This window comes from Acromyrmex echinatior, chromosome 7 (genome assembly GCF_024713525.1).
Source record: "Acromyrmex echinatior isolate Ae372 chromosome 7, ASM2471352v2, whole genome shotgun sequence".
NCBI classification, from domain to species: domain Eukaryota; kingdom Metazoa; phylum Arthropoda; class Insecta; order Hymenoptera; family Formicidae; genus Acromyrmex; species Acromyrmex echinatior.
This window is the reverse complement of record NC_141858.1, coordinates 8,496,549-8,512,646: the sequence shown is the minus strand read 5'-3', so window position 1 is coordinate 8,512,646 and position 16,098 is coordinate 8,496,549. Positions and strand designations below refer to the sequence as shown.

The following is a 16,098-nucleotide window of genomic DNA, read 5'->3' as shown; positions in this document are numbered from 1 at the left end:
ACACACATATAAATATATATATCGACTTATCCGACCTAACACATTTAACTTTCTAATTTATGACTTTCTAATCACAGTATTGCTATAAATTATTATTATTAATTAATATATATTAGTATATAATAATAAATTATTATATCTTAAATTATTTATATTAATTCATACTGATATTACCGATAGTGTTAAAAAATCGACTTTTTGTACCTTCGTGCAGTTAGTTGTCACATAATTGGAGGAGGTCAGGGCAGCCATTTGTCTCTAATACTAAGAAAGAAACATCGGGTCACTCCATGTTTTCTGTCGCACTAGATGACCTACTGTTCCTTTCCCGGAGTCAAGAAGAACGTATCACGATTGCATTATTTATCCACATTCTTCTCTCTATTACCACCGCAAGTCTCAAGATGTTGTCGAGATACCTATTACCTCTCGCGCTGCCATCCTACGCACGCGATAATATTTCGAAGGATTATATTTTCAGCTGCCATCGATCATGCAATTTTTCTTTCCTGCTTTAGTAGAAGAAAGGCCGACTGACGAGCGTGTCTATCGATCACCGTGAGGTGATTGATCGATGCGTGCTGAGTATATTGCACAGCAGCCGCAATCGTATAAAAATTTATCGAAAGCAAGACATAGTTCGAACAAAAGTATATCGCGTATATCACGCATCGTTCCTTTGGTTGTTATAGATGATAGAAAGGGAAAAGTTTTGAAAGTGTTATTTTTGCTCTTCAGCAGAGAGAGCAGAGAGTACAGTAGCTAAGTAATAATCACGAATATGATTGCTGTATGTTCTCACAGTCACTTTCAGATCTACTGATTGTATTCTATCACTGTCAGTCGAAAACTTGTCAAATTTACTTTTAATTTTCTTGTCTCACCTTTATTCTTTTTCGCCTAATTCGAAGTTATTATTTTAAATCCCAGTCATTCACTTTTGAATATTAATAATGATAAAGATGATTTAGTTTCATTATCACATTCTTACTGTCATCTCCTCGCTTATGATTATTTTTAAATTATTTTTAATTAAAAATTTTCAGACATTTTCATACGCTATAAACTAGTTAAGTTCGCACATTTTTCCTTATATATTTGTTTTTATATGCTTTTTTTCATATTCCTGATGGTTTCAGAGTTCGATTATTGCGGTAGGAAGATATTTCTTTCTCTTTGTAATGCAGCTGACAGTGAACCAGTTTACTTCTGGATTTAATGTGATAAATAGACTATAACGTTGAGATCCCAATCTGTCTTAGTCTTTCTGGCGTAATTACTATTGCGACAACCAATAAATCTCTCACTTGCTCGGTCGACTAATATCACTGAAAAACATCAGTGAAGATATTATCAAATAATAGATTGATTATGAATAAACATAATGTAATACATCAAGAAAATATTAATTTCCAAGATAGGATAATAATAAATATAGAATAGTAAATACTTAAAACGATGTGAGATTGCGAAATTAATTGATTTCGTAATTAATACAATTGAATAAAAACATTAGATTTAATAGCAAATAACTGTAAAACATGTAATTTTTTTTTTTCATTTTGCAAAGAAGAAGGATCTTCCGATGTTCAAATAGATATTGTCGAAGTCATCGACCCGGCATGGCAATGTTATGCAAAATGCGGTTAGTTAATAACGTAGCTCTTGGTAAGCGTTGGATCGATTACTTAATACTATCGTATAGCCATGAGAAATCTCACTGACTTCTCTATCATAAAGACTTCTCTGTCACTGAAATGTTTAGTTTGTACAATATAATTTTCATTTTTTTTTACGATATCAATAAAGGAAGCAATAATCATAATTGATCGATTAAAGACAAATTGCGATAATATATAAGAGACAATGGCATATAATTAGACATTTACAAAAAATAGCAAAATAATTATAAAAATGATCTGTCCTACATAAATAATTATGACTCCTGATAAGATGAAATTAATAGTACTGCTTTAGTATATAACTTTAATATTTGTATTCATCATTTGTATTCATTACATATATCTAACGAAACGCTAATAATTCTTTGGACATTCGAGATAATTCCTTTTGCCTACGCTCTACAGTATCGTTTCCCTACATCACTTTTGCCGACAATTCGTTCGCGCAAAATTTATTGTTTAATTGTCTACGTGCACTTTTGCGCACAAATAAAAATTTTAGAAGCGGGGTTACATTTTCCTACATGTATAATTATTATCTACAAGTATTATTGCCTAGCTCGATTGCCTACATGCACTTTTGCACACAAATAAAATTTTCAGAGACAAAATCATATTTGTCTACATATATTATTGTCTATAGCTTGATTGCTTACAAACACTTTTGCGTACAAATATAAAAATAAGATTAAGTTAAATAAGAAAATAACTTGTATTTTTAAAGCAGATAATTTGTTTTAAAACAGAATTTGTGTTTTTAAAGCAGAGAATAATACATGTAGGCAATCAATCTGTAGATAATAATATATGTAGGCAAATGTGATTTCGTCTCTGAAAATTTTATTTGTGTGCAAAAGTGCTTGTAGGCAATCGAACTGTAGGCAATAATACTTATAGGTAATAAACTAATAATACATGTAGGAAATAATACATGTGGGTAAATATAATTTCATTTCTAAAATTTTTATTTATGCGCCAAAGAGCTTGTAGGCAATCAAGCTGTAGGCAATAATTTTTGTACGCAAACAGACCGTCGGCAAAAATGATGTAGGCAAATGGTATTGTAGGCAATTGATTTGTAGGCAATCCCCCCATATATTCTTCGCAGAAATCAATATTTCGATTATAACTTTAAAATTGGAATAATTGTGACGAATATTTATTTAAGTATTTCTTGACAACAGGTAACTTTGTACATATATTTATGTATTCAGACATATATTTGTTTATATGATTAATATAATTATAGTCTAACTTACTAAAATATTAAAAATTACTGTTATTATTTCAGAAATAATAACCAAAAAATTAAAAAATAAACAACAAATGAAGACAACGTCCAAAATGTTTTTATTATATCTAAAATATTTATTTAATTATTACCTAATAAGATAATTAAATTTGGAGATATATATATATATATATATATAATAATAATAATAATTTAAAGAATGACTTCTTAAATCTAATCGCGATAAGTTAATTATCTGATAAATTTTCTGATTGTTTATATTAATGTCGAATTAAATCATAAATATTTTTATCTAATTTTCAATGCTAGTTCTCGATAAACGGTATTGATAGCAAGATAACTTGATATATTGTATTATAATTTATCAGTTAATCGATTATTCTATAATCAATGACAAAATTGATACTGATTTCATTTATCTTTCTCATAATTGATAAAACGATTCGACAGTAGGCTATAATGAGCAGGCTAATAAGAAAAATACGTATTTTTATTATCGTTTGAGACAATTTATTTCAACAATTCGAATGTCATTAATTGCCACAATTTTATTACGTAATAAAAATGTATTAATAGATAAAATAGAGAAAATAGAAATTTTAGGATAATTTTACAATTTTGGGCGTAAAAATTCCAAAATGAGCTACAATTTATTTTTTAAGTCATTTCTAGAATAAATGTTAAATATAAATGTGAAAAAATCTGAAAGAGAAAATGTTTAGAATGCGACTAAAAATTATGCAATATTTCATATTGTACAATATAATGTACCTATAGTATTTATGAAGCGATCTCTTTCAGTTTTTTGGAGAAAAATAATCATGACACATTATGTGTCAACATTTTGCGGTCCACGTATTTATTATTTATTTATTAGTTGTATAGCTGGAGCGTTTCATTTTATCCTTTTTCTGAAAATAATAAGTGATAAAAATAGACAGAAACTTACAGCATATGAGTGCTCAAATCGATCGTAATCTATTGCTATTTGGCTAAAATAAGCACGGCTATTATACAGGGTGGGGCAGTAACTCTGTCCACTTAGAATACTTATTTCTGGTATTTTTAGAGATGAAATAATATATTTATTGAAGTATTATATATAGCATCAAGAGGGGAGTACAATATGCTATACTAATAATAGTTTTTTATTGTGTAAAAGAAATCATACAATTCCATTTTATAAAGTGGAGGTGACCTTGAAATTTTCGAAACGCCCCATAGAAAAACTATTAATAGTACCTATATTGTACCCCTCTTGATGGTATCTTACAACTTCAATATTTTAAATGGACAGAGTTACTACCTCACTCTATATAAATTGAGCTGTACACTTTTTTACCATAAATACATGTCGATATAAGAGCACTTATTAAATTATTTTTCGTTTTCATTTATAATAACTTTTATCTTTAAATCTGTAACGTATGTAATAAGTTGTATATTTATTTTATTGATGAGACATTCTTACGTGACGGGATTAAAGCTGTCGATTGACTAAAACGTTAGAATTCGCGATAATGTTGTGCCGTTGGCGGACCGTAAAGAATTAAAAATGTGACAAGGAATACTAATCATATATTTATAAAGATATAAAGATCATATCATGATGTGATCGTAAGATAATCAGAGTAATTTAATCAAAACAATATACGCAATAATTAAGTTAAAATTTATTCGATGAGAAGTGTCGACAGAAGCAATTTAATCAAATCAATAACATATTATTCTCCCAAATTAAAATTTACTCTATATTCAATGTGTGTGAAAAGTTTTGGCTAGATGATTTCTTGGCTAACGCTATTAAAATATAGAAAATTATTGCTTTCAAGCACACACGCACGTAAGAGATACTTTTCATCAAAATTTAATTAATAATTTCTTCTGTATATAATGTAATTTTTAATTGATGTCATAAATCATTTCTGAGTCATAACTAATTATTAAAAAAATAATTGTATCTATAACTAATATTAATGGATGTTTTTTTATTTACACGGAAAAAAAATGAACAACTAAAAATTAGGTATGGCAGCTAAATAGTATTATATGGAAACGTCGTGTCTGCGAGGTCTAATTTAGCTGTAAGGCCTAAATATTATCATTTTAACAGACAAGCATTTTGCATTTTATGTCACTGTATTGATTATTAACAGCAAACGTTTTCCGTACAGCAGACAATTTGATAGCAAGTACAGTTTCAGCAAACCATATTTAGCTGCAGTAGAGACAATTTTCTTTTACACGGACATATCCGATAACTATGACAACTATAATTTCATGTTGTTCAATAAATTTAACTGTAACAGACATACATACTTTGCTATCACGTCCTTATATTAGCTGTACAGCAGAAAATCCTTCGTATGTATTAGCAAATTTCATAACTATAGTATCTAATGCAATTTCAGCTAATCAGAATTAGCTGTGGTCAGAAACATTTTTTTTCCGTGTAATATTGCGCTTTTCAATTTTAATTTGCCAAAGAACCTTTTCTTTCTGTTTCCATTTAAGACAAATTATTTGTATAAATGCTATTATTTGATAATCAGTGAGATAGAAGACCGCGACGTATCAAAGTTGTCAATCAGCGAAATGTACAATATATTCTATATATACATTTACGCATATTATGATATGTCGATAAAGACGTAAATATTTGTGATGCGGAAACGAAGCCGCGCTCGAGTGTGACGTCTTAATAATTTGGCAGAAACACATGATTCGCGTGACCATGTATACACGGAACTATCGTGTAACGGGAGAATGACGGCCAACCGGCCGTTGGCGCACAGAGGAGGGTTTCTACATATAGAGGTGAGCGCAACTCGCGAAACGATTCAGTCCTCTCGAAACCACGCGACAAAAGACAATTCTTGGGATAAGCAACGATAATTCGCGGGTTCATCTTCCTTTGTGCCGATCATACTCGCGAATTTTTATGAATTTTTAACGAGTGGGGATTTTTGATACACGGAAATACAACGAAAACGGACTTTGTGCAAGATCTGTGTGCAACGTTGCAGCTACGATTTACTCTTTGGGGTAAGTAGTACGAAAAATTAAAAGAGTCAATAATCTCTATTATGGTTCTTTGGTTCTTTCATTCTCTGTTGTTTTTCGTAAGATCGTTATAAACTTTCTTGACTTTTGTATGATAAGCATATCGATGTTAATGCATTAAAATTAAATAAAAACGTACTTTGAAATGTTATTTAATTCGTCTTTTGTTTCCTTCGTCGTGAGTTGGCATTAGTCCCAATGACTTGTGATATTTCAATTTTGTAAATAACGATGAGTCTACTATACATTTACGTAAAAAAAATATGTAAAAATATGTACGAGTAAAAATATGTCTCGTATGTAATATATAGGGTGATTTGTTTTAATCTTAACAGATAAATATTTCAAAAAAAATGCAATTTTATCAAAAATTTTAAATAAAAGTATGGTATAAAAAGAGACATTACCATTGTATATCTCTCTCTATATCATATTTTTATTTGGTTTTTTGATTAAATATTTTCAAGATATTTTCCCGTTTAAAATGAATCACTCTGTAGATCACGCAAAAAAGGAAAAATTAAAGTACGACTAATATGATATCATGATATGTAAATTGATTGGTTATCAAAAGTTCTGAGCTCAATCCATTATCGAAAGATCTTTGAGTGCACCAAATTTAATTTAATTAATTAAGGGCTAAATTAGCTAAAAGCTATCACAATCCTTTTTTAGTAGATACTATATTCCTTTAGAATTTATACATTAACATTTGTAATAAAAAAAGTACGTAAATTATAGGCACCACAGAAATGCATTTTTTTTATGACACCGGAAATTATATAACTGGAAACATCAAAAGATTGCGTGAGATTTGAGTAACAAAATGAGATTGAAAAAAAGCATTAAACATAATTAATTAATAGATATCTTTTTTTTCACTTTTGTTGCTTAATATTCATAATAATTTCTTAAGTTTAGATATTCACGCGTATAAGTTGCATGAGTTAAAATACTTATTGTTAGTAGAGTAATATATTTACAGTAATATATTTCATGTAAAGTCGCGAAAATCGATCGACGATTAATCATTTATATGCATGCTGAATCATGGATACGAATATGAGTACGATTGTGTTTCGCAATCGTGAGACGAACGATTTAACCATTTATGGCATCGAAATTCGACTGACTTGACAAATCACTCAGTAAGTTTAATTAATTATTCCCATCTTGCGTTTTTGATATTTGCACGGTGACATACGGTTATTTAATCTCACAATTTAATTCTGACAAATCGTCAAGTTCAGATAACAATATTTGCACTATTATCGATTGCTTCCACTTGTAAGGTGATACAGGTAGCAGAATAGCAGATATGCTAATGCTACAAAGTCAATGAAAAGTCGACCTTTTTATTTTATAACTTATCAAATAACGAGAAACAAGAACAGAAGGTAACGAATGGATTTCGCGAATATTAGCAAAATTAATAAAGGTTCTTAGGATTCAACTAGGTTTTAAATTTTCTAGAATTTAACATATTATAGTTTGCTATAATTATACAAGAATTTATCAGATCAGGCAGAAGTTAATTCTAAAACGCGCATGTAATAGTAGTTTATTGATAAAAAGATAACCAGAAAAATACATATATTCACAAAATTATTTATATCTGTCATTTTTATCATATCTGGTCGCAATTTTTTCAAATATTTCTTCAAATAATAGAGTACATGGATTCAAGGAATATTTTTACAAGTTATTGTCATATTGTAGATAAGATAAAATTGTGGCGTTAATATTTTTGCATTAGGTTTTAAAATTACAACGTTACTATTCTATTTTTAGTAATCTAATTGCACCATGGAGCAAAATGGTATCTCGATAATATCGCCACAGGGTGTCATTGAAAACTCTGCTGGAAAGTCCAAAAGTATCGGCATCACGTTCAGGTCGAACGGTGCAATACGGTCGGCGAAGGAGAAGCTAAAGGAATCCTGTGAGTATGAATGAACGGCGATCATAACGGAATATGTAGACACTCAAAGAAATTAAAAGTATAAAAGTCCTGTTTCTAAGAAACTTAGAATAATTTGACGAATACAATAAGAATTAATTGTCGATTGTTTTGGAAAAATTTTTGTGACACAAAATTCGGGATTTTTATTTTACTTCATGCATGATCTGTAAAATTAGAAGCTTGATTTCATGAATTTTATAGATTTTTTGCAAAGCGACTTGTCAGATATTCTTCTAAAAATGATATTCAAGATGCTCATTATGTTACTTTCAATTAATAATAACGATAAAGAATAATAAAATTTATATAAATCATTAGCTGATTGCGATATTTTTAAATTTTTTTCTAAAAAAAAATTAGAATCGTATCTTGCTGTATTACATTTTTACATTATCCTACATATTCGTTCTCATATATATTCTACGTTCTCCTATTTTTGAACCAAAGCCGAGTCACAAATCTTGTTGTCTTACATTTTTATGTTATTCATATCTCTACATTCTCTTCTCTTTAAGTCAAAGTTGAGTGACGAATCTTTTACGGATTTCGCATAAAAAAATCACAAATCTTTTTCTGTATAACATTCCATCGAAGCTAGTTCAATTTTATTTTGAATAGCCAGATATTATCGCAGAAATCTATGTTAAAAAAACGGCGCAACATGCTGAAGAATACTAACGCGATCAAATGAATAATGGCGCGTACACGCTTTAAGTCGGCCAGTGACAAATTTTCGTTCTCGTAAAACGTTGAAACGAATTTCATTATAATTCATAGAGTATCTCGTCCATTAGAAGGTGGAACTTACCTTGCAGCTATTCGCGCACGGGAGTACATATATCAATCTAAAGAGATTCTGAACTTTTAATTAGATATCACCTGATTTCGCGACGATTAATTGCTCGTTTGCCGTCTTAATATTTATCATGCTCTTTACATACTTATCGCGTGTAAAGTAATCTAATTTCATCAAACATTCAGTTGTAAGATATTTTCGTTCATCAATGATACGCGTACTATACGAACTGTTTACCCAAAATTTTTCAGGGAAAGGAGTATCGATTCTGTTATCACATAAGTGTTTTTTTATGTTAATGAATTATATTGTTTTGGATATTTTAAAGCTTAGAATCTCTTTTTCGTTCTTGATTTTGAATAGGAAAAATATTGGGTTTTGTAAAAATCATCGTTTATTTTTTTCTGAAGAAAGTATAGACAAAGTACGATTATTAAATATGAAATGTATATAGTGTTTTAATATTGCTATTTTATACAAGATATTCGTGATTATTTCTCTAAGAAAAGAAATTTGAAAAAATCAGAGAAGAGCGTAAAAAGACCTAAGAAAATTATTAAATATTATTATGTTATATGTCATTGTTATGTTAAATGTGATATTCTGTCAAAGTTCTAATTAACGGAAGTTGTAGAAATTAGTTACATGATCGTACGATGGAGAGAAAAAAATATTTTATGAGGTAAAAAAGAATTATTGAGAGTTAAAAGCAAAGTTATATTTTTGTATTAATCTTTTATGTATCATCAAAATATCGATTCGGACAAATCCTGCACATCCTCGAACATATCCAAAGGAATAAAATTTTTTTAAATTTCAATTTTTCTTATTGACATACAATTCGCGATTCTCCGTGAAAGACTTGCAACTTTGGGAATCTTATTGAATCTGGGAATAGAAACGCACAGACGAGATATCGCGAAAAAGTCTAACGCGAAGGAATGATATGCGCGTTGCAGAGAAGGGATTGATCGTATAATAAGATGGAAAGGCTTCGCGCACGATCGTTCGTTCCTGCTTTCGAGATTGACCTTAAACTCGCGAATCGGCTGCCTTCGCGAAGCAACCGACCTCCTATTCCTCGAAATATTTCTCGCCGCGCCGAGCTCTTTCTCGGTGAAAGAAAGAAGAAAGCGGAGGCTTGCATTATACGCATGTTAAGCGCTCTAGGAGCATCATCCTTCGGCCTGAAAATTGGGTCGGAAATCGGATTTGACTTCGAGGGAATTTCTCTCTTTCGCGCTGCGTTCCCGTTGCACATTTCATCGTATCGAAGACACCCTGGATGTCTCGGTGATCCGGAAAATTAGGTTTTCGCGTGTAAGTAATGTTATTGGAAGATCCCCGTACAGAAGAAGTTGCACTGTGCATTATTATGCGGGCGACGTTCTTGAATCGAAGAAAAAAAATTTTTCTCATTTCCAGTAGTAATGAATGTTTCAAACCCGCGACTTCACGGTGTTCTTGATGCAATAATGTTTTAGTAGCGGTTTGATCGATGTAAAAGTAGGGACAGTTTAACTTATTCACAATATCCACGCTATTTATATAATAAATTCTCTTACTATCACGTTCATTAAAATAGCGATGAATAACAAAGTTTTCTTTCTCGCTTCACTTTTTCTGATACAAAATGCAAGTTTTTATTACTTTCGACCATTGTGTGCACAGCGAGAATTTCTGATCAACGTATTTGGCGCATTTGATCTAGAAAGCGGACTGCCGTTCTTCTTCTAACGAGCGTATTTCGATCGTTAGAATCGTTTCTCTAGGAAAAAGAAAGTGCATAATGCAATCGCATCAGAAAATTGCGGTTGCTCGGACATTTTTACGAGACATCGTACGTAGGCTAACGAAATTAGACGATAATTATATATGGAGCAAGGTGCGTTATATATGGATAACGCTTCTTTTCAGCCTTTCCTCTATTCTGCGAGCGAGGAAAATGACATGCTCATTACACGTTTCATAGTGTATCTATATCTATGAGATGTTAATTAACTGGCATTATTTTCACTGAACATCGTGCTCCTCACAATAGCTTCATAAAAATCTCGGATCTAATGAAAAAAAGAAGATGCCGGTGAGTGGAATTGATTATTCCCGAATAGCTTTTTGTGAATTCTATCTTCCTGAGAAAATCTAGGGAAACGATACCGTACGCGGAATGCTAAGTTATCCATGTGTACTTTCACCCGCACGATCGCGATGTAAACCTGATTTATAATCGCGAAAATACGTGCGGTGGATCTTTAGGAATTAATTTAAATTTAATAGCGAGTGTTGTAAGGAACAAATATTTGGATGCGGGTCACGCACTATCTCAAAATCCCTATCTCTTGCCGTAGAATTCCGCGATAAATAGTTAGCAACCTGTTTAAGACTCTTATTCATTCACCACTATTGTCTCAGATTGTGACGTCAGAAGCGAGGAGATACACAACAAAAATTCTTACAAATTATATTTGAATAGAAACCTTTTTTTAACAAAACAACATTTGTACTCAATAGTATATTATATACAGACTTATGTATAAAATATAAAACTATCTTTATATTTTAGGCGGAAATTAAATCATGTTTATTTTTATATATTATTGATAGTTTGTCGCAGCTGCGTAGAACATAACTTATTTCACCTTTAGTTATACATAATTCATTTCCAGATACATGGTTATTCATTAACGAAGCAAAAAAGAAAGATTTTGGTATATTTTACGAGTCGATTCTATTGATTGTAAAGTGTTGTTTTATTTTTAAATATATTTCCATATTAATATATTTTTATTATATATTTTTTTTCCCCTGACATCATTACAAACAGATACAGTAAACAGGAACTTCAGACACGTTGATGTAAATAATTCTCGAAATGCGAAGAACTCGCAAATATCTGCATTCACACAGGCTGTAAATACAAACACCAACAATGATCAAAACATAATAAATATTCTGGCTTCTTTTCTTTTAAATTAAGATGTCCGTTTAAGATAAAAAGATCGCGTTGTCTTTTAAAGGCTTTTTAATTCAAATTTAACTTTTTTTTTTTAAATTAAGATGTCCATTTAAGATAAAAAGTAAGACAGCAAAATATTATGGAATCTTACAGAGTATAACTGTAAAATGTACTTTAAATTTCTTTCAGCAAAATTTGCATTATTTCTATTAGGTGTTGGAATTAATTCGTAGCGTTTTTTAATGAAAGAATGTTATTTATTTCACATGAGCATTAAAAAATACATTAATGAAAGTACTTCCCATCACTTGTAAAACGCTACGAATTAATTCCAACACCTAATAAAATAAGAATTTAAAGAAAAGACACAGGCAAATTTAACGGGAAAGACAGAATAATGGAGCAATTTCTTTGTCTTGTACCCGGCATAGAAAGTAGTTCGAGCGGCGGATTATGCACGATGATGACGCGAGTGTGTGTGTTCATGAAGATAGAACCATTTCCGGAACGAAGAATAATATTACATATATCCGATCTGACGAAAGAAAATTTTGAAACTTTTCAACGGTTAAGAGCCGCTTGCATTATGCCGTCGGCAATATCGTTAATGATTCACTGTTCGCAATTGAGAGAGAAACCTTCGTCATTACAGTCTTATATCATCCATTATTGGGTTACAGTACACTATATTATAGTTCCTGTAATAAAACTGTCAATTTGAAAATGTGAGCCGCGCTGCGCTCGCCTTGCGGAAGTCTCATTTCGTTACTTTTATGAAAATATGTAGTATGATGGATTCAGTGGGCGTTCTAAAATGTGCCGTAGATACGTATTTTCTACGCTGACTTTTCTCTGACGTAAGTTACGTTACTACAAGATATTTGCAGTGCAAATACATCAACGTTGGCAGTAAATATTTCGCGCCGTGTCACCAGATTTAAAGGAGTTCCGTCCGTACAGCGACTAGTGATAAATCGAATTATGCTAATGCATGCAAAATAACTTTTGACCGAATCGCAGTTGCTTTATGTAATTTCGTGACAGGAGTAACGAGAGGAACTATGAGATATATCTGGAAACACGTAGCAACTATTTTTCCTCGATTTTATCGTAGATAAGACTATAAATTGGAGATGAAAGTAATACGTTCTTTATCTTTCACGATTATCATAATCACTTCGCTTTACATTTCAATTCGCACTCGCTGGAATCTCGGGAATTCACAAATAATCTTATTATTCGACGCAGAAACTACTTCAGATTCCCGAAAAGACATAATTATTGCCAGACTGGAATCCGTAGAATCGAACAAGAGGTGCTCTGAGAAAATTTAGTACATCGTGATATTCTCGGATTTCAGGAAATCCAGAGTTTGACTCTTCCTCGCATTACAACGATTTATCGTGACAATTGCGCTGTAATTTAACCGATACTTCCTTTCTATTCGTTCTCACGATGGTTGCTCCACTTCCACTCCGATCGTGTGACGATGTAGCGAGTAGATAATAAAATAGCAGTGGGAATGCAATCAATGCGAGACAATGTCCTTTGTACTGTAGTAACAAGATGTTATTATTCATCCATGCTTTCGTAAATGTTTTTGGGAGAAACTTTCTCTTGAAATAGACATTATTAAGACTTGTAATAATATTTAGATGTAATACTTACAAAAAAATATCATTAATAAAATTAATGAGTGCTAAAGTAACTAAAATTAACTCGAGTTAACTATATAATGTAAACAAATGTTCACAATAAGATTGGCATTAATCGATAAATGAAAATAGACAAAAAGTTTTTAATTTGGACATTTTTTTCCCGAGAATTGTTAATGGTCGAAACCTCAGAGATATTTCTCTATGATTCATAAATATTATTCATTCAAACGTTTTTCAGTAGTGTATTTTAAATTTTAATAGAGAGCACTTTTAATAGAAAGCGGTTACTTATTCTGTGGTATTTCGTGTCAATGCTGTGTTTTTTTTAACACGATAGATTCTCGAAAAAATAAAAATTCAAAGGATCTGCGGGCAGATCAATAACAAGTGCGCATATAAAAATACCGTTAATTTTTTTTTTCCCTGTTAATTGACGCTTCGCTCGTAACAAATTGAAAGAACGTTGGCGTAACAAGTCTGGCGTGACACTCGAGAACCATCGGACGCCGGCCATTCACCGCGAACTTGACCCACTGTCACACTTGCAACACACGGTATATGCGATGCACGTGTTAGTCTCGTGTGTATTCCGGGTACAGAAAAGACTACTGTGTTTGTGTATACTATTCACTTCCCCTCGCGGCATCTCGTTTATTACAAGGTATTCTTGCAACTGTACACTGATGACGTAACGGCTATCAAGATAACATTCTTTTATTTTCTCACCGATAGGGCTGTCTACACGAAAAAAGAGCGATTTTATTGAAATATTTAAAAATTTAGATATTGATCTGAAAATAATTTTTGTTGGATCATTAAAATAATTACCATATGTAGGAAACTTAAGTATATGATAAGAAAAAATTGGATATTTTAACAACCAGCTTAAACATTCTCTATGTAATTATTTTGACAATTTACAAAAATTATGTTATTAAAATTATCAGATCTGTATTTAGCTAAATTTCTGAATATTTCGCAGCAATCTTTTTTTCGGATAGTGTATAAAATAACTTGACATAATTGTGACGTAATTTACGTAGGACAGACAAAAAGACAAGTTCTGAGAACCAGACTGGGAACCAGAGCACGAGATCTATTAATAAAAAAAACGGATCTCTAACGATCGATTGTCACTAACCATTGAATAGAAAATAACTATGAGTTCAATTAACATGATGTTAAATTTTGGGTAATAAAATATCCTGTATAAAAAGATTAATTTCGGAGATAATTTATAAAAGAAAACACAATGATACGCAGAATCCCGAAAACGTTGCCAAAATCTCAAAAATAAACTTTCAAGTTAGGAGTTTTGAATACTTGGGTTGGTTACATTGATAGTTCGGCTATTGTATGGCCGAACGAGAGATGAGAGAAGGGTCCGTCATTTCTACCTGACTCCAAAATTCAGTTTAAATGTGACCTTCGTGAGAGTAGCAGCTGCGAAAAAATCGTTAAGAAAGAGTCTTCGTGCAAAAGTGTATAACTTCGTAATACTAAATTTCGTAATATTCAATTTCAATTTGACATGCAGACTACTCGTAGAAGTAAGTAAAATATTGTTATGTATTATATACATTGCATGCAACAATAGATATTATATAAAACATCGCAATATTTCATATATAAATTTTAAAAACCTAGACTAGAGAATAGTGATTTACACCAATTGTGATTTACACTAATTTACAGTAGTAAAAAAACTTATGTACATTTTTAATTTATAATTATATCTAGCAGAAACGAAAATTAGTTACTACGAAGTGCCACTTTGATTGTTATGCTAATTTTTATAGTATATTATGTGCAACTGCCTCTGTCTCTGCTAGTCCTCTGTGTCTATTTTTCTCTCCCTGGTAAAAAATTTTTCATGTATAAACATATATAAATATATATAAACATATACAAACATGTATAAACATATTGTATATAAACATTATATAATCTGTCTAAGACCGTGATCGGTATATGTAGTAGTTTTTTAAAACTGTATTCCAAAATCTTGCGCCAACCGTAGAAGACATTTCTCCTTGATATTTTGCAAAAAAAAAGTTTAATTGTCGTTAAATTTTTGTCACAGCAAAACATATGGTCGGCATGAATGCCGCACACGTGTCGCTTCGAAACTGTGTTTCTTCGGTGACTGAACACATTATTGATGTTATTATATTCCGGTTATAATAAAATAGAATGTATTAATTTATTTATGTATTTTAAAATTCTGCTAATTAAATTTTTCTATACATTAGGTCCATCACGCTTTTATTAGATAAACTGTAATTATACATAAAATATGTTCATACACATCCATCCTTCTTATACAGGGTGTCCCACAATTTGTGACCGAAATTTTAATAACATATTCCTGACTTAAAAATAATAATAATGTAATAATTTTATGTTGTGTACGTTGGATATATAATTATTTTCTATGTTTAAACGTAAAGTATTTCGATATTATTGTATACGTTATTACTTCAATCTCACACGAGATGAACATAGACGTACGAACATCCGCTTGTATGATGTATTGTTCCTGAGCGCGTAAAATGTCAACTCTGTGATTAGTTAACTTTAACCGCTATTAATTTAAAAACTATTATAGCCTCGACATTAGGATTTTTATCTTTTTTAAGTCAGGAATATGTTATTAAAATTTGGTCACGAATTGGGACATCCCGTATATAGATGTACATATTTTACACTGAGAACAATATCCAGGCTT

The 16,098-nt window shown here is 31.0% G+C and overlaps 1 protein-coding gene and 1 long non-coding RNA gene across 4 annotated transcripts in view; one reads left to right on the top strand and one right to left on the bottom strand.

Moving 5' to 3' along the window:
* Positions 1-1,165: 1,165 nt before the first annotated feature.
* The window catches only part of LOC147909146 (uncharacterized), a 28,646-nt gene continuing 13,713 nt past the window's right edge, over positions 1,166-16,098 (bottom strand). Inside the window, exon 2 of the long non-coding RNA XR_015545799.1 lies at positions 1,166-1,328. This is a non-coding gene — a long non-coding RNA (uncharacterized LOC147909146). The remainder of the gene's footprint in view (positions 1,329-16,098) is intronic.
* LOC105151748 (aquaporin AQPAe.a) overlaps positions 5,585-16,098 on the top strand; it is a 34,872-nt gene continuing 24,358 nt past the window's right edge. Inside the window, exons 1-2 of one of the 3 annotated variants that reach the window (XM_011065631.2) lie at positions 5,585-5,979; positions 7,789-7,939. In XM_011065631.2, coding sequence (XP_011063933.1) covers positions 7,804-7,939 — 136 coding nt within the window. In that variant the 5' untranslated portion in view covers positions 5,585-5,979; positions 7,789-7,803. Of the gene's footprint in view, positions 5,980-7,788; positions 7,940-12,078; positions 14,921-16,098 lie in introns of those variants that run through there. The other 2 variants (XM_011065629.2, XM_011065630.2) reach the window with 2 other exon arrangements.